The 24203-nt window shown below is 49.8% G+C and overlaps 1 protein-coding gene across 1 annotated transcript in view; it reads right to left on the bottom strand.

The window, feature by feature from the left end:
- Nucleotides 1-4464: 4464 nt before the first annotated feature.
- PHLPP1 (PH domain and leucine rich repeat protein phosphatase 1) overlaps nt 4465-24203 on the bottom strand; it is a 288094-nt gene continuing 268355 nt past the window's right edge. Inside the window, exon 17 of the mRNA XM_021930200.2 lies at nt 4465-4879. Within this exon, the coding sequence (XP_021785892.2) occupies nt 4838-4879 (42 nt within the window). The 3' untranslated portion in view covers nt 4465-4837. The remainder of the gene's footprint in view (nt 4880-24203) is intronic.

Genomic DNA, 24203 nt, shown 5'->3' with positions numbered 1-24203 from the left:
TAAGTCACCCACAGGGTCCCCCAATGCCCCCGCTTGGTGTCCTGCCAGAAGCACATGCTGGGCCCAGCCCTGGCCACCCCCACTCCTGCTGGCGGCCACAGTGGGTGCCTCAGGGGCTGCTGTCCCGTCCTGTTGCTGCCTTTGTCCATAGATGCAGAAATTCTGAGAGGGAGCAGCTCCTGTGCAGGAGCGAGGCCTACACTAAGGCCAGCGCCTCGGTGACACTGTGACACAGAGCCGTGCAGGGCCCTGTCCTCCTCTCCGCAGGCTGTAGAGGTGGCGGCATTGGTCAGAACCTGCTCTTCTGCGAACCGCCAGTGCCCTGGTTTCAGCTTTGTGTTAAACAGAGTCCTTGGGTCCTTTCTTCAGCAAGAGCTGGCAAAAAGGACTCTCCGTTTCTCCTCTGGTCCTTTACCCACTGTCATCTTCTACCCTGGCAGGACAACAGACTCACCAGGGACCTGAGGAAATACTCACATTGGCCCCACCCCACGCCATGAAACTGGGGTCTCGGGTAAGGCCCTGGCAGCAGCATTCTTCAGAATTCTGCATCAGCAGATTCTAAGGTGCAGCTGGGGAAAGCCAGCAGCCCTAACCATGCCTAGCCCCTCAGTGCCCCGGGACTTGGGGGCAGCCTGTAGGTCCCAGAGGGCCCACTCCAGTCACAGTCACTTCCTCATGCTGCCTTATCAGCCCTGATCGGTCCCTCCTAGCCCGTGATTCAGCCCCCTCTCCACTGGGGAAAGAGAGCTCCCACCCCAGCTCTAGACCCAGCGTCGCCCCGGCCCCACCTTCTGTCCCTCCTGTGCTGTGGTCCTGGAGCCTCAGCAGACACTGGTGCAGTCAAGACACAGCTGAGCCCTGCTCCTCTCCTTGGCTCTTCCCTGGGCCTCACCCTCCTGGCCCCGGGTCTCCACCTTAACTTGGAAATGTGTACCTTCCCCTCTCTCAAATAACTTGGATTGCCCGGCTTCCAAGTGTCTTCAGCAGTGCTGGCTGGAGGAACACAAAGGCTCTCAAGGGCGGGCCCTGCCTCACTCCCTCTGGCCCATCGGTGCCCAGCACTGCTACGCATGCTGGTGTCCACGTGTGCTTCCCCAGGACACCCGACGTTTCATGCACCTCTGTTCTTTCTAAAATCTGAGAAGCCTCATTCACTGTCTTCCTTCCAAATCTCCTGAGTGTCTGGGGGCTGGGCCATGCCAGGGGGTGCTGGGGGGCTGCACAAACTCTGGCCACACTGGCCTTCTCCAGGGAAAGGTTCAGGTATTAAGGAGTTTTATGCCAGGCCCAAGCATCTCCCTGGGGATCAGAGTGACATCTTCAGCAAGCCCTAGCCGTGCTGCACTCTGAGACTCCCCCTTTTTTTCCATCATCTTCCCTGCAAATACTTCATACCTGTCCAAGAGGATTAGAGCTGTTGGCTGGGGTACTTCCTGCCCAGCTTCCTTGCTGACCCCAGAACTGTCTGCAGGGCTGCTTCATCCCTGGGCTCCACGGCTCTGGTGTGTCACCGCCATTGACACTCACGAATCAGCCCAAGTCCCAGGATCAAGTCAGTTCGTGATGTGGACTAATCCCAGGTGAGCCCCTAAGATGTACCTGATCAACTTGGGAATCACCGATCCAAGCGTACCATGAGGTCACTGCAATGGCTGGGCCTCTGAGCGCCCCACAGAGCTCCCTGTAGTTATTTCTGAGAACACTCACGGCATTGTCCCAGGAGTTCCTCGGACAGGTCCTGCTATGGGTTGAATTGTGTCTTCCACCAATCCTTATGTTGAAGTCCTAACCCCTAGGACCTCAGAATGTGATTTTATTTGGAAACAGAGTTGCTGCAGATGTAGTTAGTTAAGATGAGGTCACACTGAGGCAGGGTGGGCCTCTCGTCCAATACAACTAGTTTCCTTATTTAAAGGTATATTAGTCGGGGTTCTCCAGAGGGACAGAACTAATAGGATAGATGTACATATGAAAGGGAGTTTATCAAGGAGATTTGACTCGCACGGTCACAAGGTAAAGTCCCACAATAGGCTGTCTGCAAGCTGAGAAGCCAGGAAGCCAGTGGTGGATCAGTCCTCAAAACCTCAAGAGTAGGGAAGCCTTCAGTCTGTGGTCAAAGGCCCGAGAGCCCCTGGTAAAGCACTGGGATAAGTCCAAGAGTCCAAAAGCTGAAGAACTTGGAGTCTGGGGTTCGAGGGCAGAAAGCATCCTGCATGGGAGAAAGACGAAGGCCGGAAGCCTCAGCAGGCCTGCTCTACCATCCTCTCCTGCCTGCTTTATTCTAACTGTGCTGGCAGCTGATTAGATGGTGTCCACCCACAATGAGGGTGGATCTGCCTTTCCCAGCCCACTGACTCAAATGTTACTCTCCTTTGGCGACACCCTCACAGACACACCCAGGAACAATACTTTGCATCCTTCGATCCAATCAAGTTGATATTCAATATTAACCATGACCAAAGGGGAAACTGGGACAGAGACAAGCACATGGGGGAATGCCATGTGAAGATGAAGGGAGAGGTCAGGATGATGCTTCTATAAGGCACAGGATGCCAGAGATGGCCAGCAACCCCCAAGCTGGAGGAGAGCATGGAACAGATGCTTCCTCGAAGCATCAGAAGGCGCCAACCCTGCCGATACCTTGCCCTTGGACTTCTAGCTCCAGAACCACAAGACCACCCATTTCTGTTGTTTAAGCCCTGTATTCGTCTGTTCTCACACTGCTATAAAGAACTACTTGAGACTGGGTAATTTACAAAGAAAAGAGGTTTAATTGGTTCACAGTTCCACAGGCCGTACAGGAAGCATGGCAGGGAGGCCTCAGGAACCTTTTAATCATGGCGGAAGGCGAAGGGGAAGCAGGCATGTCTCTCTCATGTGGCCAGAGCAGGAGGAAGAGAGTGAAGGGGCAGGTGCCATACACTTTTCAACAACCAAATCTTGTGAGAACTCCCTCACTATCACAAGAACAGCACCGGGGGGAAAACCACACCCGTGATCTATCACCTCCTGCCAGGCCTCTCCTCTGATACTGGGGATCACAGTTCCAAGTGGGATTTGGGTGGGGACACAGATCCAAACCATATGGAGCCTGTAGTCTGTGGTTCTGTTAGGGCAGCCTGAACAGAAGAATGCTGGCCCCCATGCCGCTCCCTTCCAGTCTCTGCCCAGCCACCCCCTCCACTCCTCCTGCCACATGGTTCTCAGGAGACCCTCGCTCACTGGGCACGGCCTTCCTCTGACCCCACCACTAGGTTCCCCTTTGCCCCTGATCCTGAGCAAACAGGCCTTTAACTCCCGCCACCTGGAGACTGAGCTTGACCTCACAGGACTTGACTGGAACTGCAGGGGTGTGTGAGGAGGGAAGCCTGACCCAGACAGCCACTCCCCAAACAACTGCGGCTCCTCTCACAGCCAAACACGTCACCTCCTGGATGCCCCTGCCTGCCCCGTGGGGCAGGGACCACCCCTCCCATGGTGCATGTCCACACCCTTTAGAATTCAGCCCAAGCCCATGAGTCCCACAAGAGGACAGGGTTTCCCACAGCCCGTCTCAGGCCTCCTGATCTGCTTTCCCCCACCAGGCCCAGCCTCTCTTCAGGAAGGCTGGGTGCGCTTCCCTGTGAGTGCCAGGGAACTCATGTCCGAAACAATAGTCCAACTCTGTCCTCTCCTGCGGTCTCAACCACTGTGTGTGAACGATACAAGGTAGGGCATTGCCAGTCCACACCAGTCTGAAAGGAGGTTGAACAGTGTCCCCAAAAAGTTCAAGTTGAGGCCCAGCGCAGTGGCTCACGCCTGTAATCCTAGCACTTTGGGAGGCTGAGGCAGGCAGATCACCTGAGGTTAGGAATTCAAGACCAGCCTGGACAACATAGCAAAACCCCATCTCTACTAAAAACACAAAAATTAGCCAGGCATGATGGTGGGTGCCTGTTATCCCAGCTACTCAGAAGGCTGAGGCAGGAGAACGACTTGCACCCAGGAGGCAGAGGTTGCAGGGAGTTGAGATCACGCCACTGCACTCCAGCCTGGGTGACAGAGCGAGACTCTTTCAAAACAACAACAAACCCAAAAGGTTCTTGTCTACCTAGTTCCTGTGAATGTGACCTTATTCGGGAACAGGGATTTTGCAGATGTCATCAAGGTAAGATGAAGTCATACTCATGAATTCCTGGTTAGGGTGGGCCCAAAATCCAACGTGACTGGTGTCCTTGTAAGAAGAGGACACTTTGGACATAGAGACTCAAACACATTGGGAAGGCCATGGGACAACAAAGACAGGGGTTACATCTGTAAGCCAAGGAACACCAAGGACTGCTGGGAGCCGCCAGCAGCTGGAGAGGCCAGGAAAGGTTCTCCTCCAGCCTTCCGAGGGAGTACGGCCCTGCCGACTCCTGGAGCATGGATTCCAAACTCCAGCATTGGGAAAGAAGGAATCCATGTTGCTCTAAGTCTGATTTGTGGGGCGTTGCTACGGACGCTCTGGGAGACTCAGGCACAAGTCGGTAAGCCAGGGCTGTCCCTTTCACAGCTTTCCTCCCGAGTCAGCTTCTGTGGGTTAGGATGCTTTCACACGCACACAACCCACCCGACTCAAGTGGGTTAGGCAACAAAGGATTTATCCTACACCTCGAACCACTTGATGAAAATACATATGCATGCAGGTAACAATGATGAGTGTCCATGAACACGGGGAGATGTGGGGGGCCCAGGCAGTACAGTGGTACATGTCAGATGTCAGCAGTGATTACCTGGATGGGGGAGAGGAGAGCTGTAGAGAATCAGACAGAAGACTCTGCCTTTCAGCCTAAACGTGTACATTCACCTTCCTTCACGGCTTTCCTGGAACAAAACGGCTCTTCGCATCTGTGAACTGGAAGGGAGTTATGTGCTGGAGTCAGCCCCAAAGAGGACATACAAGGTTTAGCGTCTTTTTTGAGACAAACAGTTTCCCACGGAACCAGTGTATTCTACCAAGATTTCAAAACTCTTTTTTTTATTTTTTATTTTTATTTTTTTAGATGGAGTCTGGCTGTGTCGCCCAGGCTGTGATTACAGATGCCCACCACCACGCCTGGCTAATCCTTGTAGTTTTCGTAGAGGTGGGGTTTCCCCATGTTGGTCAGGCTGCTCTCAAACTCCTGGCCTCAAGTGATCCACCTGCCTTGGCCTCCCAAAGTGCTGGGATTACAGGTGTAAGTCACCATGCCCAGCCAAGATTTCAAAACTCTTAGAACTGAGTTTTAGCCAGGACACCCAGCATGTATATGTGTGTGGCCGTTTAAGAAGTCCTTGGTAAATAGTCCAGAATCATGCCTTCAAACTGTCATTCTCCAATTTCTTTTTTTCTTTTTTTTTTTTTTGAGACAGAGTCTCTGTCGCTAGGCTAGAGTGCAGTAGCGTGATCTTGGCTCACTGCAACCTCCACCTCCCCAGTTCAAGCGATTCTCCGGCCTCAACCTCCCAAGTAGCTGGGACTACAGGTGTGCGCCACCACACCCAGCTAATTTTTGTATTTTTACTACAGACAAGGTTTCACCATGTTGGCCAGGCTGGTCTCAAACTCCTGACCTCGTGATCCAACCACCTCCGCCTCCCAAAGTGCTGGGATTACAGGCATGAGCCACTGTATCTGGCCTCCAATTCCTTTTTCAATATATTTCTTCAGCATTGTCACCGAGATCTGTCTGTCCAGGTGGAGAAGCAGCTGGAATGACGGCATCTGTCCTCATGAGCATACCACAGAGCTATAAACATGATGAACTCTCGGGAGTCCAAAGACACCAGCTATCCCAGGCTGGGCACACACATGGATGTTGTTGCAGTGAGAACCACAGACTCTTGCTTGAATTTCCTCCTCCTGGGGAACAAAGGCCAAGAGTCCTGGATGCTTAGCTCAAGGCCAACGGGCATGTGTTATATGCTAATTGATACACATTTGTGACCTGGGAGCATGCTGTTTTGAGCAGCTGCATGTCTGTAGGAAACAATAAAGTGATTCATTTTTATGTTGCAACTTCAGTATTTGATATAAATTCTATCAATATGCCTTTGCCACTAAGCTCCTGCCTCTAATAGTTAACCATCTTCTACTGTAGTTGCAGCAAATGGAATCAATTGAGATTGAAAAATCAGATGTAAAAAGAAAGTGGAAAAACAGGTCCTTTGTGGTTAATATTAATCTTGCAATTGATTTTTTTTTTTCTTTTAAGGAAGTCAGCCAAGAGCAGAGGAGACAATTAGGAGAAAAAGTGATTCACTGTATCCACAGCTTCGGAGGTCAAAAGGAGACCGAGCTGGCCTTGGTATTTGGCAGAGAGGAGAATCAAGAGGTTGGGCCTGCAGCCGCACAGAAACGCATCACATGAGACCTGGAGAGGGAGGAGGCAGAGAGCACGGGACAGTCAGGAGGACGGGCTGGGTGCCATGCTCTGCGGGAGGGAGGGAGGCTCCGGCCTCCATGCCTTGGCTCCCAGTACAGCACCTTCCTGTTCCTGGATTAGCTTCCTGGACCAGGCACAACCCTCAACGACCCCTTTTAGTCAAAAACCTCTCCAAGACCAGGCTCTTCTCGGCCTGCTGCACGTCTGCTTGGGCTATCCCAGAAGCGACCCCTCTATCAGAGCCAAGAAGGCTGCGTGGCACCTCTGGGTAAGATCTGTGGGGTCACTCACCAGAGACCCCTGGCACTTAGCTCACCAGAAGAAGATGGCTGAGCCTAGAAGGTGCGGACAAAACAAAAAACAAAACGAGCCCCCGACTCCCACAACTTTCTTGGGTCATCTCACCCTGGAATGATCCCAAGCACCCCCATGCCACCACTCCCCAACCTTCTAGGAACCTCAGTAAAGGAGAAATATGTTATTGATGTCTCCACTCCACAGCCGTTGTCTCCCACGCGCCCGCTCTCTGCCTGGCACCGCTGGTCATATTCGGGACACTGGGAAGGGAGTGCCTTCCAAGTCAGGGTGGTCAAAGAAGACCCTTGGGTTACCCTGTGGGGAGGCAACATCTGAGCTGAGGTCAGAACAGAGAAGGAGCTGACACAAGACTCTCGAAGGAAGCACAGCAGACCCAAACCAGAAGAGCGACTACGATGGGTCTAAATGGAGACCAGCCAGGCTCGCGCCGCAGGAAGGAAGCCGATGTGACTAGACCAGTGACTGTAACCGGGGGTGACTTTGCCTCCCAGGGGATATCTGGCAATGTCTGGACACACTGTTGCTGTCGGCAGTGTGGGAGGCTGCTAGTGGCAGCTAGCAGGTAGCAGCTAGAGATGGCACTAACTCTCTCACAATACGCAGGACAGCACCCAACCAAAGAATGATCTGGACTGAAATGTGCCTGATGCTGAGGCTGAGAATCCTGGGGCCAGAGGGTGGAGTGAGGGCAAGAGGGCTAAAGCCCATGGCTGGGAGGTGGACAGATCACATAGGACCACAGGGGCCCTGATGAGGAGTCTGGGTTGTCTTCTAAAATGATGCAAGGCCACTGGGGCTTCATAGGAATCTGTTGATAATGCACTAAAATATTAGCTCACAGTGGGGAAATAGATGGCTGTGAGTGCATAATGGACCCTCCTACAGAAGTGCAAATGAGATGATGGTGGCCCACAGGAGGCTGCGGGGAGATGAACGGATGGCTGGGATATGTCACAAAAAAAGCGAGGCTGGATGGGTGGCTCATGGGAATCCCAACAGTTGGGAGGCAGTGGGGCGGATCACCTGAGGTCAGGAGGTTCAAGACCAGCCCTGACCAACATGTGGAAGCTCCCTGTCTCTACTAAAAAATACAAAAATTAGCCAGGCATGAGGTGGCCCGGGTGCCTGTAATCAGCTACTTGGGAGGCTGAGGCAGGAGAACTGCTTGAACCCAGGAGGTGGAGACTGCAGTGAGCCAAGACCATGCCGCTGCACTCCAGCCTGGGTGACAGAGCAAGACTTCGTCTTGAAAAAAAAAAAAGAAAAGAAAAAAGAAACAGACTTGTCAATGAATTGGCTGTGCAGAGTCAGAGTAGGGAGGGAAAAAGGAATCCAGGATGATCCCTGGGATTTAGGGCAGGGCAAATGAGTGGATAATGGTGACATTTTTGTGATGAAAAAGACTATGGGAGAAATAGTCTGGAGTAGCAAACCGGGAGCTCTGTTTTGGATGAGATGTGTTTGCGATGCCTATTACATATTCACAGGCAGAAAGACAGTAGACACTGGGCTAGCACCAGACAGATGGTATTTAAAGTACATAAGAGACAGTGAAATCCACCAACAGTGTACCAGTCTATGCCAGACTACTTAAACAATACTAAATTCAACATCAAAGAAGAATAGAGGAAGATATGTTCCTCTTATTGTTTGCCTAGAAACAGTTCCTTAAGATCTAATCATTTTTGACTCTTAGAAGAATAATTATTTTAAGGAGGCAGGACAATTCTCTCTTACATGTGACCTAGGAAGATGTAAAAAATGCAAAATCATCCAGTAGAAGCCGTTAGGAATCAGGGCTGAGAACTTGAACTTCTTGCTAGCATCCACACTTCACATGCCTGAAACACCTGTTCCCTGGCGGGGGTGCCATTACCCCACTTCTCCATGGGCCACTTCCCAAACATCCCCAAGAACCACTAGAGAATGTGGCCCTATGTGAAGCCGTCTCTGTTCCTGAGCTGGGTGGCTGTTCTCCTTTCTGTGCATGTGAGACACTTTGAAATTAAGCCTTTCCGCAGGCCAGGCCTGTGCTAATGACATCAGGTACACTGTTTCACTGAATTGATGACGGTGTATTGTGAATCCCAGTTTACAGATAAAGTCACCAAAGCACTGGGAGGTTACACTGCCAAGATCGCTGACTCGGGGCTGTTGCCACAAAAGTACCTTAACATACTGGATGGCCCAGAAACAACAGAAATTTATTGCTCACAGTTCTGGAGGCTGGGTGTCAGCAGATTCGGTATCTGGTGAGGTCCCACTTTTCTGGTTCAGAGATGGCACCTTTCCTGTGTCCTCACACAGTGGAAGAGGTAAGGCAGTTCCCTTGCGCCTCTTTTATAAGGGCAGATCTGTCATAACTGATCACCTCCCAAAGGTCCCCACCTCAAAATACCATTACATTGGTGATCAGGTTTCAACATACGAATTTTAGACGGGACACAAAGATTCAGACCACAGCAGTCACCTAGTAATTAGGGAAGCACCAGGATTTGAACTCAGAGCTGTCTGCTCCAGAACCCTTGGCTCCTATAATTTTTTTAAATGACGTTTACTCTAATAGACTGTGAAATGCTTGAGGAACAAAATATGCCAAGCTGAGTTCAAGGAGAACACCAGCGTCCTATGTTTTGCAAAGTACCACCTATGCGGAACTCATCTTAACATTTTACATCTTACCATGAACTTGCAGCTACTAGATTAAAGAGTTCATAAACCAGGTCATCGAAACCTGCTATCCATCACCAGCCACTAAAGCAGCATTTGCAAAGGGTAAGAACAAAATGTTGATTTTCCTTCTCAAAGCTGAGCTGTTTAACCCTTTAAAAATCATCCAATGCTACACCAGAATTTTCTCTTCACTCAACTTCTTTTTTCTTCCAAAAGGAAAAAAATAATTTACATTACACTTCCGTTTGTGGTATGTGCTTTGACCTCAGCACTCTCCTCCACTCTTGCCCCACTGCCCTGGGCCCCACCCACCCTTCACCAGTGTTATAGGGGCTGCACCCACCCTCACCTGAAATCCAAAGCTACTTCTTCCTATGCTGCAGAAAGGAACAGCGTCAGCTCTCTACCTCCTGCTCCAACTGTTCATAACCTCTAATCAAGATAATAGCAAAGGGGGCCGGGCACGGTGGCTCACACCTGCAATCCCAGCACTTTGGGAGGCCAAGGTGGGGCGGGGGTGCAGATCACTTGAGGCTAGTTCAAGACCAGCCTGGCTAATATGACAAAACCCCGTCTCTACTAAAAATACAAAAATGAGCTGGGCATGGTGGTGCATACCTGTAATCCCATCTACTCAGGAGACTGAGAGGCAAGAATCGCTTGAACCCCAGAGAGAGAAGTTGCAGTGAGCTGCGATTGTGCCACTGCACTCTAGCCTGGGTGACAGAGTGAGACTCTGTTTCAAAAAAAGAAAAAAGATAATGGCAAAGATGTTTATGAGTCTGTTTTCACACTGCTATGAAGAAATACCCTAGACTGGATAATTTATAAAGAAAACAGGTTTAATTGACTCACAGTTCCACATGGCTGGGGAAGCCTCAAGAAACTTACAATCACGGCAGAAGGCACCACCTCCCATGGCAGCAAGAGCGAGACTAAGCGCCAGCAGGGGAAAAGCCAAACGCTTATAAAACTATCAGATCTCGTGAGAACTCACTCACTATCACGAGAACAGCACTGGGGAAATCACCCCTGTGATTCAATTACCTCCACCTGGTCCCTCCCATGACAGGTGAGGATTATGAGAATTACAAATCAACATGAGATTTTGGGTGGGAACACAGTTGAACCCTATCAATGTTCAACGAAGTGTTATTTACAATAGCAAAAAGCTGAAAACCATATAAATGCATTATTAATACGCTTGAATACATAGCAATTCTGTTAGGTGAATTTGGGAATATTAAGAATTTTTAAGAAAAAGGGAAGATGCACAACGAAATTTCAAAAAGGATATAAAATACAGCATAATCACAATTATTTTAAAATGGTGCTTAGCAAAAAAGCTGGACAGGCGCGGTGGCTCAGGCCTGGAATCCCAGCACTTTGGGAGGCCAAGACGGGTGGATCCGGAGGTCAGGAGATCGAGACCATCCTAGCTAACACGGTGAAACCCTGTCTCAACTAAAAATACAAAAAACTAGCCGGGCGTGGTGGCGGGCGCCTGTAGTCCCAGCTACTCGGGAGGCTGAGGCAGGAGAATGGCGGGAACCCGGGAGGCGGAGCTTGCAGTGAGCCGAGATTACACCACTGCACTCCAGCTTGGGCGACAGAGCAAGATTCCATCTCAAAAAAGAAAGAAAGAAAGAAAGAAAACAAAAGCTGGACAAAAATTAAACAATGGTAATAGGTTTATCTCTAGACTCAGGTCAGGAGCCGTCTTTTTTCTTCCTGAATGTTTCTATCTTTTCCAGCTTTTCTGTGTGCATTATTTTATAGTTGGGAAAAAGCACTCTTGGTTATATTTTTAAATGTGTCTGTAGCTTCTGGGGCAAATAAGGCTTTGTTCCATTTCCAGTGCCTGTGTAAAGATGGCTAGTCATATCTGGTGCTAAAGAAGAAGGGTGCCAATGAAAAAGAATGGGGTCACGTTGTTCGCAAAGCTGATGCATTCTTTTATACATACAATTATGCTGGAAGCTTGTAATGTGCCAGGCACAGAGGGAGCCCCTGAGATAAGTTAGTAAGGCAAGGTCACGCTCCCAAGAATCTTACAAGATGAGGAGTGCCCACTTAAAATCTTGAAATGAAAAAAAAAAAAAAAAAAAACTTTCCAAGGATTTAAACAAACAATCTTGACCAAATGTAGAACAGTGATAACCTAAATGGGGTCCCAAATAGTTTTCCAAAACCTGTTCACTACCTTCTAGAGGGCTGGCTGTGAATCCCCGGCCTCCCTTTCAAATCCGCTCCCAGGAAGGGAATGGAAGATATTGCAACCTCCCCAAATATGGTTTGTGCTCAAGCCTCACCTCCGGGTCACATTTCCTCTTTGTATCGAAAGGCAGTTCCCCCCCATAAACTGCGCCGTGTTTAACAGGTCTTACCTTCCACGGTAATGAACTGGAGACCTCTCCAAGCATGCTCTGTAATCTGAATTGTGACATCTTGGATCCTCCCCAACATACAGAGCAATCTCCTTCCCACTTGCTCTCCTGGAGAATCTCCTTTTCCCTGGACTTCACTGGGACAGTGATGCCATAATTCCGTCACTAGCAAAAGATCTAGACACACACACACACAGACACACACACACAGACACACACACCACTAAAGCCCTCTTTCTTTTCATTTTAAGTTAAATTTTGCCAAGTCACATCCATCTAGAATGAAAAGGTCCCAAACTACCCAAAGTGCTGGCTTCCTCAGCCCTGAAGCAGACAGTTCTGTGCAGCGTGCAGCAGAGGGCTGCTCTCCTCTCCCTAAACTCAAGCTCCGGGGGATGAACCTACGGGTGGCCATCCCTGGGGCTGTGCCCTGGGGAACAGTGGTGTCTTGAAAGCATGAGTAACAGGGCTGGAAACGATTCCAAGTCCCTGCATCCAAAGCTCCCTTCACAGATAAAGGTGCATGAGTTCAAGGGGGTTGTCCAAATTCCCACTGTTGGGGTCACAGTGACAAAGGCTCTCTCCTTTGACCAAACTTGAGTCAGGCTGCCAAGTCCTCTTTCTGACAAATCCCTGACCTTGGCCCATTTAGTCCAGTTTTAGCAAGAATGCAGGCAGGCAGGTTTAGCAGCAAATGTTTCGCCCTTGTTCTGACCACTCCTGATGTTTGATCAAATTCCTCCTCCCCACCCTGTAGGGCAGATGCACTAACAGCAACAACTCAAGCACACCGAGAGAATGCCACGATGGTCTTAAGGAATGTGTGTTCGCAGTTCTGAGCTAAGGAATCCAGGAGTGGCCGCCCGGAGATTCACTCATCTCTGAAGGATGTCCAGCCCCCTGGCCCATCCCTTGGAATGGCAGGCGGTACAGAGGATTAAGGCCCTTTGTTTTGGGTTAAATGAAGGTTGCTAGGTGGAGGTTGCCAGGTAGAGGTTGCTAAGTGAAAAAGGAATATAACCTGCATGCTTCTTACACATGAGAGCCATCTTCCTGTCCAGCTCGGGGCTCCTGGACAGCCCTGTATGTGAGTCCCCAGTAAACCCTATGTCTCCTTAACTGGCTTCAGGTCTGTTCCTCAGCCTCTTGGACATGGCACCATCCCTACTGGAGTTAACAGGGGTTCTGCACGACAACTCTCAATTTTTTTTACTTTGGGAGACAGGATCTTGCCTTGTAACCCACGGTGGAGTGCAGTGTCGTGATCATGGCTCACTGCAGCCTCGACCTCCTGGGCTCAAGTACCGCGCCCAGCTTTTTTTTTTTTTTTTTTTGCGAGGGGCGCGGGAGGGTAGAGACGGGGTCTCACTTTTTTGCCCAGGCTGGTCTCAAACGCCTGGCCTCAAGTGATCCTTGATTACAAAGTACTGGGATTACAGGCGTGAGACCCCGTGCCGGCTCAGTCCTGACATCTTATCACCTGGCCTGCCTTCGGCAAGAATTCTGTCGTGTGGTTGGCCAGGATCCCCTGTATTCCTGAAGTTTCCTCTTAACTTTCCATCCGCTCATCTGCAGCCCGGCTGCCAGGTTAGAAATCCCTATTTCTCCTCGTATTCAGAGCATCGTGTTCACTAATGTTCCCTGGCCTTGGCCTCCATCTCACACAATCTTCCCCTGCATCACTGAGCTCCAGCCACGCCACCCTCCCCGGGGCCCCTGAGCGCGCCCAGTTTGCAGCCAGGAGGACCTCCCTGCATGGCCTCAGGCCGGGAGGATGAACTGCGCACGCGCAGCCCGCCTTCCCTCCTTCGGGAGCCCGGGCACCCTGCAGGGGGCGCTCTCTGGCTGCGGGGGCAAGTCTGACTGAATCAGGCTCGCAGTCATTAGCCCACTCACAGGGCGCAGCCTCCATGGCCAGCCTTAAGACACACACGCAATCTTGTCGCCCTCTTCTGATTATTTCTCTGCCCTGTTCTGCTCTTGGTCAGATGCTGGGGCGAGGAGAGAGGGACGCTCTTTTTTGGCCCACTCCCCCAGAGCGTCCCGGCCCTTGCTTCCTGGCCCTTACAGAGGTCACTGCAGTCGCCTCTGCTTGAAATTCCTTCCCTTCCTCCAGATCCTCATCTGACTTCTTTTCAGCCAGGTCTTAGGTGGGATATCACTCTCGATCACTTAGCCTCTTCTATTTCCTTCATATCTTTTTTTGCAATCTGAAATATAATCGTGTTAATTTTAAAAAGCGTATTTATTCCTGGTCCATCTTCTCCATCGGGAGGCGCTGCCTGAAGCCATTGGCCTTCTCTGACCTCCTTCCCACTAACCTTAGGGGCTGGAATGGTGTCTGGAATAGAGGAGGTGCTTAGTGGGTCGGTTCTCCCTGCTGAAAGTAGGCGAACAGCCAAAATAAATATCCCACCCTTACCCACCTCCCCAGGAGACACATTAGAGGGCTCCTGCTGGCTCAAAAGAAAAGGTGGATAGACACTAACAACAGGGACAGGCCCCGAGGAAACTAGGCCGCCCCTCCACGCACAGACCCTCCTGTGGGCACGCCCCACCGGGGCACAAGGGGCTGGCAGTGTTCTGGTGCCATGCTCTTCATTCAGTGTGCACTGGCAGCCCAGGAGCACCGGCCACCTGAGGACAGCCCCCAGGGCAAGCCAGGGACCAAAACAAACAGAAACAGAGACAATTCAAAGAGCAAAACCCAAAACACCTATTCCAGTTAATATCCTCATACAGGAAAGACAGGATGCTAGGAAAAAAGATTCAAAGTGTAAAAAGCACTTGGAAATTAAAATATGATAGAAGAGATTTTTCAAGTGATTTGGAAGATAAAGTAAGGTTATCGCTCAGAAAGACAAAAGGGACATAAAGATAAGAAAGCTTGAGGATTATCCATAGTAGTCCAATGTGAGCTATAAATATCTCGATAGGACAGGGGTTGATAAACTTTTTCTGTAAATGTCCAGATAGTAAATATTTTAGACATTGTGGGACAGACACTGTGGGCCTTACAGCCTCTGTCCCAGCTACTCAGTTCTGCCACTGTAACACAAAAGCAGCTGTAGAGAACATGTAAATAATAAAGTTTTGTTGGAACACAACACATAGTTGTGCAGATAAAGTTTTACTGAAACACAGTCATTGTATCAGTCTCAGACTCATCAGTGGAAGCAGGAAGCAGTGCTGTGAAATTTTTGAAGGAAAAGAGTTCCAGCCAGAATTCTATGCTCAACCACACATCCGTCAAGTGTTATGGAGAAACAAAGATATCTTCAGACAGATAGGGGCTCATGAAATTGACTTCCTACGCATATTTTCTAAGGAAGTTACTGGAGATTGTTTCCCGGTAAAATGAAGGGGTACACCAAGAAAGAATAAAATACAAATGCAGGAACAGGTGATCCAGTAAAGGAGATGGGCAAAGAAAATTCCCAGGAAGTGAGAAGGGAAGCACAAGGATGACAGCTTAGTAGCAATCCTGGGGAGGAAAAGGCTAGACTGGACAGGGAGACAGAGGTGCCAGAGGGATGTCACTAACAAAAAGAGGAATAATCCATCCAGGCGTGGTAGCTCACACCTGTAATCCCAGCACTTTGGGAGGCGAGACGGGCGGATCACCTGAAGTCAGGAGCTCGAGACCAGTCTGGCCAACATGATAAAACCCCATCTCTACCAAAAATACAGAAATTAGCCGGGCATGATGCCATGTGCCTATAATCCCAGCTATTCGGGAGGCTGAAGCACGAGAATCTCTTGAACCTGGGAGGGGGAGATTGCAGTGAGCCGAGATTGTGCCACTGCATCCAGCCAGGGTGACAGCGTGAGACTCCATCTTAAAAAAAAAAAAGAAGAAAGAAAGAAAAAGAGGAATAATTTAATTCATAGATTATTGAATGTGTTTGAACATATTTATACTTCTGATGGAGAGGTCAGGGGATAAGTGAAAATGACATAGAAAATCAAGAGAGCAAAAACAAACAAAAAAACAAAAAACAGGCAAGTATTAACTCCAAAACAAATAAAAACCTGTACAGAAAAGGAGATAGAATCAAAATGCACTACCTGGCTCAGCCACGGATATTTACATATTCACAATGATACAAACACTGATTATTGATCTAACAAAATATGACTTAACAATGTCAGGAGGACAGGAGAAAAGGATGTGTGTGCATGGGACGAGGCGGGTGAGAGCACAAAATCCTCATAGAGGGAAGGTAATAAGCACGAAAACAAAAAAATGAAGAGCTGGTGATCAAAACCTTTCTGGTTGGGGTGAACTGCACAAGAACAGCGGAAAGAGGCTGCCCTGGAGGACTGGGAGCCAGGGAGGATGAGAGAGGGAGGGAGGGAGGGAGAGATGCTTCTCTTTCCAGGCACACTCAACTATTGGGCTTTAAAAACAATTTACATGTATACTTTGATGTAGATAAAAGTGAATGATAAAAAAGAAGAGACAGAGCAGCAGCACTGGAGGAAAAACTGCAAACAAGTAGCAGCATGAAGGAGATGCTCCCGTGGGACCCGTGCACGCTTTGGGACAGCAGGAGCAGGGCATGGTGGGGGTGACAGGGCGAGCAGCCAACTTGGTGGGTGTCAGACCTTCAGGGCTGAAATCCTCAAAGTCCTGGGGGAACTGGGACAAGTTGGGTGCCCTGGCTGGGGAGAGTGCTGATGGTGGGAAGGTGGCCAGGTAGATTAGTCTGTTCTCTCACTGTTTTCAAGAAATACCTGAGACTGGGTACTTTATAAAGAAAAGAGCTTTCTTTGGCTCACGGTTTTGCAGGCTGTATGGGAAGCATAGTGGCTTCTGCTTCTGGGGAGGTCTCAAGAAACAGTTACGGTGGAAGGCAAAGGGGAAGCAGGTGCGTCTTACATGGCCAGAGCAGGAAAATAAAGAGGGGGAAAGTGCTACACACTTACACGACCAGCTCTCACCACAGCCCACTCCCTCACTTTCATGAGAACAGCACCAGGGGATGGTGCTATGAGAACTGCGCCCCCAGGATCCAGTCACCCCTCACCAGGCCCCACCTCCAACACACAGGATTACAATTCCGCATGAGATTTGCTGGGGACACAGATGCAAACTATATTACCCAGGGTCAAATTGGGGTAGTCTTTTATGCTATACTGAAGATTTGCATTTTTACTTGGATGTGAGAAGCAGCAACTCAGAGATTTAGGCGGGAGAAAAACATGATGGGATCAGTGTTTTAGGAAGGTTTCTTGGGCAGTCATGTGGAGGACAAGACCTGAGGGAAAAGAAAGAAAAGCGACAGAGGCTTGGAGAAGCACCAGGAATCTGTTCCAAAACCCTGGGAGATAACTGAGCGTCCCAATAAAACCCATAGTAAATGTAGGGGAGAGATGAGATGAGGCACTCATGGGGGTGTTTGGGAAGTAGAGTTGACAGGACTTGGCGACAGATGATGGGGAGGTGGGGATGAAGCGGGTGGAGCCTGGAGGTTGGCCAGTGGTGTGGGGGCCGCTTCCCGGCACCAACCTTGCTGGAGGCGAGGGGCTCTGTGTCCCTGGGTTTGTGGTGCCCAAGGGGAGGGGAGTGTCCAGAAGGAAGATGGGCCTGGCTGCAGCCGTGGGAGTGACCCAGTGGCCCAGGAAGCACCGCTAATGTGAAGCGGAGGTGAAGGGAAGGGCTCCCTAGCCCTTCAGGGTCAGGCAGGGAGAGCCTGGAAAATGAGGCGTCGAAGCAGCAGCTCCAAGTCAGACCAAAGGTCAAACAAAAGCTGGTGAAACAAGAGGCATGGGACAGGCCCACGCCGCTGCCAAAGGCTGAAACAGGTCCCTGAAGTCCCTGAAGGCGTCAGTGTCTATGGGGAGACCACAGCGGTGGCTGAAGGAGCGCACGGCAAAGCGTGGAGAGCCGCGGGCGGGGACGGTGCCTGCCTGGGAAGCGGGAAGTGGGAAGAGCTAGGCCGGACTAAGGTACATGTGAGAAGGTTTTATTTTTATTTTTGTAAACGAGATGAATCCTGCACCAATTACAGGTTGCAGAAGTGTCAGAAAGAGGCAGGGGGAGGTAGTCAGAGGATGAACACTTTCTCTGAGACAGGGGAGTGCAGGGAAGGGCAGGGCCTCTGTTTCCTCGAAGGAGGCTTGAGAACAGGGGTGTAAATGGTGCCTGTGAGGTGTGGAAGGGACAAGTGCAAGGGTGGCTGAGCAGCCCTGGGACTCAGTGGGGACTGAGGCTGGAAGTCTGTGAACAGCACCCACCTCCATGGCCCTACGCAGAAGAAGACGGCAGAAGGCTGGGCCCATGTCAAGGATAAGCCCCTGGAGATCCTAAGGCTGCTTCTAGCAAAAGCATGGCTAAAGCGGAGGCCACTCAGACTCCCGGAAGGGCTTGCTCAGCCCCAGGTGTCCTCCATCCCGTCTTCACTTAACATGCCAGGGCCTTCTGCCCCCATTGCTAATGGGCATGTGGCCCGTTCTCAGGGTGCTAGAAAGGGGGGTGCACAGAGCAGGGTAAGGGTTCCTGCAGCAGAGGCAGCCAGGAGGCAAGCGTGCTGGATGGGAAGGAGGGACGGCCGACGGTATCCACCTTCCCCACGCGTGTCCGACTGAAAGTTGATCAAAATCAAACCTGCTCATTCAAGAAAAGCAGCTGGGAAATGGTTTCCATGGTGTTCGGTGCACAGCACACAGCAGCATTGGCCCTGCTCCCCCTCAGTGCCCCGAGTTTGAGTCTTAGTGACTGTAAGTGCAGCGCAGGGCCGCTCTTATCTGCTCCTGTGTCGTGGGCACTCCGCACACGTGGAGGGGGCTCATTCTCTGCAGAGCCTCTTGGGCGCCGCGCGATGGCTAAGGGCGCTCCGCCCAAGATCGAGCCTGTCTGGGTGGCAGGGAGGAGCAGCTCGCGGGATGTGGACACTTGCCCTTCTTCGTTCACTGGTGATAGGAAGTATTATCCTTCAGAAGGCCAGCAGACGGGAGAGCCTGGAGGTCACCGCTGGACAGTAAGAACTTCCTACTGAGCCGGTTCTCAGGGGTCACACTGCAGGGCTGGGGTTTGGAGGCCCTTTGGAGCTCAGGGTTGGCCATTAGCAGTATGTGCGGGGTTTGGCCCTCCCCACCCCACTCTCTCACTCCACTGTGTTTGTTGGTTCAAAGTCTCCCCAGTACACTGTCATCTTTTAAACTGTGGTTTTATTATCCATCTCTGGGAGCCTCTCCCACTGCACTCTGCCCAGAGTGAGTGCTCCACTTATTCATGGAGGTGCTCACCAGTTTAGGAAGGGGCACCAAGGAGCCTCTATCTTTGGAGCGCCAGCAGGAGTAAACATAATAGCAACTCAGCAGAACGGCACGGTGTATATTCTGCCTAGAAATGGGTCTGAGGTCAACTCTTGAGAAGGCCTCTGCTGTGTGATGCTGAGGCTAGAACAGAATGGAAAGGAAACAGCCCTCTCCTCTCTGGTCAACCTGCTGTTCTTGGCCATGTCCATCCACTGTCCTTTCTCTCCCCCCATGCCCCATCGTCCTTTAGGAAATGTCCCAGGAATAGTGACAGAATACACACCCAACACACCGGAATCTAAGGAATATAACAACATGTAAATTTGAAAACTGGAGGACTCACAAAACTTTACATCCTTATTTGCAAACGACACACACAGGCAACATTGTGACGCATGTCTGCTGACGTTTTGAGGAAAAAAATCCTAATGGGCTTAACTTGTGAGGGATGGTGGTTTCAGTATATTGCTGTTCATAAGGAAGAAGTATGACTTGTGGTTTGTAGAGTGTGCAGTGATGTGACACATTTAAAGAAGCCATTTTTAACCATCTGAAATGCTCTAGGAGGAGGCATATTTGAGTAGTTCTTAAACAGTATTATAGATCATAAGGCAAATAAAAGACATTTACTTTTTGTGCTTGATTTATTCCTGGCTTACAGGGCAATTTCTATTAGTGAAAACTAGTTTAAGAACTTTTGAATGTTAATTGTGGAGCAGTTTTCTTGAAAACTCAGAAAAGCAAATAACTTATAAATGAGTTCAAGAAAAGTCAACATCTGGAGGTGTAGCATTTGGGAAAACCATCTTCGTTGCCATTTCAACTTTCTCTCAATAGGTAAGATTGGTAATTAGGGGAAAGTGCCAGCTTACCAGAATGGAATAAGACCTAAGAAACCGAATGACAAGAAAGTACTTGTGATTTCAGTGCAGGCGGTTTTCCTTCCTTGTCCTTAGAAAAGCGGAGGAATGACAATCAGAGTAATTCCAGTCACGAGCAGATGGAAGAAAATTCTCCAAGTGTTCTGTTGCCTCCCCCTCTGAACAGGATAGAAGAACACTGTGTTTCTGACTGCACATAAAATGAAGGGACTAATGAACCGAAGTTCGAGAAATGCCGTGCTTGTTAATGGGTACTCACATCAGCGCTGGGGACAGCATAGCCTCCTGCTTTCTATCACACACCCCAGAAAACGGACGGCCGTCTTGGGGACCCATCTGCCCATTTCCTTGGCAGTGTTCAACCTTAGTTTTCCAGAAGGAACAGGACAATGTAGGGGGCCTCCACACTGGCTTCTGCCATTCGTGTGGGCTTTAGGCCATCCTCATGCTGGCTCACACCCTCATGAGGTTAGTACAGCCACCTCCACACCAAGCCATTTTCTCAAGGCCCCGTGCTGGTGAGGCACAGTCACGCAAGGTAACCAGCTCTTTACTGGTGTTTCCTAAACATGCTGAATGAACGGACACAGTGAAGCAGGTGGGTGTGAGCGGTGGCGTGTGCTTTCCATCACCAGCCCAAAGCTTTGTCTGCTGGATGTGATTCCTACATTCATTTACTGAGCAGAGCAATAGATTCGCTGTACTAGGTCGGAACTTTGTTGTAATTTTGGTGCTGAGTGGGGTGAGGCTTAGGGGGAAAAAAAACCACCTTAGAGCCGTCTTTCAAATACACAGCAATAAGAATCAGTTCACAACAGATAAATGACGATAGTGAAATAAGAGTTTCCATAGACTAGTTTGTACAGTGTGAGTCAGAGATGCACTGAAAGGAAAATGAAATGCAACAAACGAGAGAAGCCCATTTTCTCCATCATTACCAGTGCTTTTCCTTCTGTAACAACTTCAATAATGCCTTAAGAGTTTCCCATTTTTAAAAAGGTACTTTTTTCTTTTTTTTAAAGAGACGGGGGGGCTTGCTGTGTTGCCCGGGCTGGCCTTGAACTCGTGGGCTCAAGTGATCCTCCAGCCTCACACTCCCGAGTCGCCGGGACTAACTTCAGGCCCACAGTACCATATCTGGCTTAAAAAGGTGCTTTTGCTGCATTCCCCATTATTTTCTTTCAGACCCCCCTTAGTTCCTTCATTTGTAGCAATGACAATATTTACATGTATTTAGTATTTAGCATTTAAATTACTTCAAATACATGACCTAATTTGATTGCTGGAGAGTTAGGTTAGGCAGATACCAGAAATCCACACTTAATAGAAATTCTATCTGTTTTTAGGATGAGTTCACGTCCTTTGCAGGGACATGGATAAAGCTAGAAACCATCATTCTGAGCAAACTGTCACAAGGACAGAAAACCAAACACCTCATGTTCTCACTCAGAGATGGGAACTGAACAATGAGAACACTTGGACACAGGGTGGGGAACATCACACACCAGGGTCCATTGTGGGGTGGGGGGCAGGGGGAGGGACAGCATTAGGGGAAATACCTAATGTAAATGACGAGTTAATGGGTGCAGCACACCAACATGGCACATGTATACATATGCAACAAACCTGCACATTGTGCACATGTACCCTAGAACTTAAAGTATAATAATAATAATAATTTTGTGTGTGTGTGTGACAGAGTCTCTATCACCCAGGCTGGAATGCAGTGGCGTGATCTCGGCTCATTGTAACCTCCACCTTCTGGGTTCAAGCAACTCTCCAGCCTCAGCCTCCCGAGTAGCTGGAATTACAGGCATGCACCACTGTACCTGGCTAATTTTTGTATTTTTAGTAGAGACGGGATTTCAGTATGTTGGCCAGACTGGTCTCGAACTCCTGACCTCAGGTGATCCACCTGCCTCGGCCTCCCTAAGTGCTGGGATTACAGGCATGAGCCACCGTGCCCGGCCTGAAATTCTATCTTCTGATACCATGTCAGGAATGAACTCAAAATACCCTTTGATGAATGTTCACATGATCAAATGGAATTCTTCTCTCCCCTGCAGTGCCAGTGGTGAGGGGACTCTCAGGTGTTATCCTATGAGGTCCAAAACATGTTAACAGATGCTTTGTGTTTCGCTTTTTTTAACAGTGGAGAAAGGGGAATTGGAAATTAGATGGATGTTGAAGACAGACTTCTCTCCCAGCAAAACTATATGATTCCGGTTATACATCTTAATATTTCTGCATGTCGATTTCCCAAGGAAAATCAGGCTCATCACAGGAACCAGCTGTCATCACTTCTACTGTCTTAAAAAGCGGAAACAAAAGCGGAAACACAGCTTCTCTGCTATACTTGCCAGTGGTATAGGAGACTGCTATCATGTGTTTAGGAAAATACAGTGATAAAAAACTTAAACACTTTGTTTCTTCTGGGAAAGTGAAGAAAGGATAAAGAAGAATGAAGCCCATTTCCACCCAAAGTCTAAGCTTACCAGCAGGTGGTGCTGTGACAAAAGCAATCAAGAGAAACCAAGGCAGGCAGGTGGGGTTTCTGGGCCCCAGAGATTGGCTCTGCTACCTCTCATCAAAGCCAGTGTTCAGGAGCGGGAGCAAAGGGCAGGAAGCTTGAGGGCAGCACAGGGTGGGCAGCACGCACTGGATCCAACACCAAACAGTTTCAAGGGTCCTTGATCGGGGGCTCTTCTCCTGGCAAGGCTCACCAGAGCTCTCCCCTTTCGCTTTCATTTCTTCCTTTCTCTCCCCTCAAAAGCCCTTTCCTAATTACCTGGATTTCCAGCAGGAAGCAGGGAATAGAGCAGGCGGGGATGCCCTTCTCCTTAGCACTTACCCTGCAGACACTGTGGCTTCAGGGATCTTCAAATATTAAGGACTTTAATATTCAGAAAACACTTTCAGTTGTATAAGCAGTTCTACATATACTATTAGATGGTATCTGGATAAACAGAAATGCAAAGAAACTCCTCAGAAATAACTGAGGCAGCTCCCATGCAAGAGCATGGAGACCTATCAGTAAGTCTGTGCCACTTTGGTCACTCATCATGTGCTCGACTGAATTAGCTTTTCATCTAAATGCCCTACTTACCCCAAGCCTCCAAAGGGCAGAGTCTCACTCCACATCTCCAAGGTGCCTTACATGTAGTATGTGCACAATGAGACCGTAAGAGACAATAAACCCAGCAGCAAGCACAACTAAACCGGAGGACTCAGGAAAAGAGCAATTCCAAGTCTCATACCCCTTTCTCCTGCAGCAGACACAGAAGTTAGGAAATGAGGTGTCCCTGCATCACAGCTTCTGGGTCCCAGGGGCTGCCCCGGCCAGAGTTGCTGTGGGGCCGATTTTAGAATCTGGAAGCGACTGCTGCCTCCGTGGACCACGCTGAGCCGGTTCTGACCGCTCTGGAAGTGAGCTGTAGTGGAAGAGATCCACATACACGGCCTGGGTCTGCTCCAGCCACGGGGACAGGTGAACCTTGCCCAGAGGTGGATTTAAGAACTGAGGAAGTCAGAGAACCAGCCCAGACCTGCAGGACCTAAGGCATTGGTGTGAAAGCTTGGAGTTGTCCACATCTGCTTCAACCCAGTGGGGCAGCCCCAGGGAGAAGGCAAGGGGCTGGCAAGTGAACCAGGGCAGGGGTCCCGAGGTGGTTCAGCTTCCAGTCTCAGCCAGAGTGCTCCGCCTGCACTGGGGAGTCAGCTCCCTCGGTCCCTGGGTCCCTCACTGGGCCGAGATGAGACAATTCTCTTCCATGGCCTCAGTGGTTTCCAAAGAGCACTGTGTGCAAGTAGCCTGACAGGGAAGTGAAGTACGGCCATTGTGAAGACAAAGTCCACCCAGTGGCCTCCTAGAGGGGGATGCAGAGCCCACCACCGAGTCTACTAGTTAAGAAATAAGAACTACCCTGTCACTGAACTAGCCAGGTCCCACCCAAGGGCGGACCTAAAGAAGGAAGCCAGGTCTACATAGGAAGGTGGTCCATGTGAAATGAAGACCAACAGTATCTTCCACACACGGTTCCCAAGTGCAGGGTGGGGGCGAGGTGAGGGCGGAGGCCCACTGTCTGTAAATTCGGTTGAGTAGTAGCTGGGAATACTGGCTTTCTAAGGATACGCCGCTGCACCTACATGATTCCTGCTGGTGGTGGAGGGCAAGCCAACCAGCTCAACTGACCCTGTCCCAGTAAGAGGCAGCTTAACCCGCTTATGTGAGCTACAGGCCCCCGGAAAACTGAAAACCATCTTGGCTTCGTGAGAGTAAAGTTGTCCAGGGA

Source organism: Papio anubis, chromosome 19 (genome assembly GCF_008728515.1).
Source record: "Papio anubis isolate 15944 chromosome 19, Panubis1.0, whole genome shotgun sequence".
Lineage (NCBI taxonomy): Eukaryota > Metazoa > Chordata > Mammalia > Primates > Cercopithecidae > Papio > Papio anubis.
Note: the sequence above shows the minus strand (reverse complement) of the source record. Positions and strands in the feature narration are given on the sequence as shown.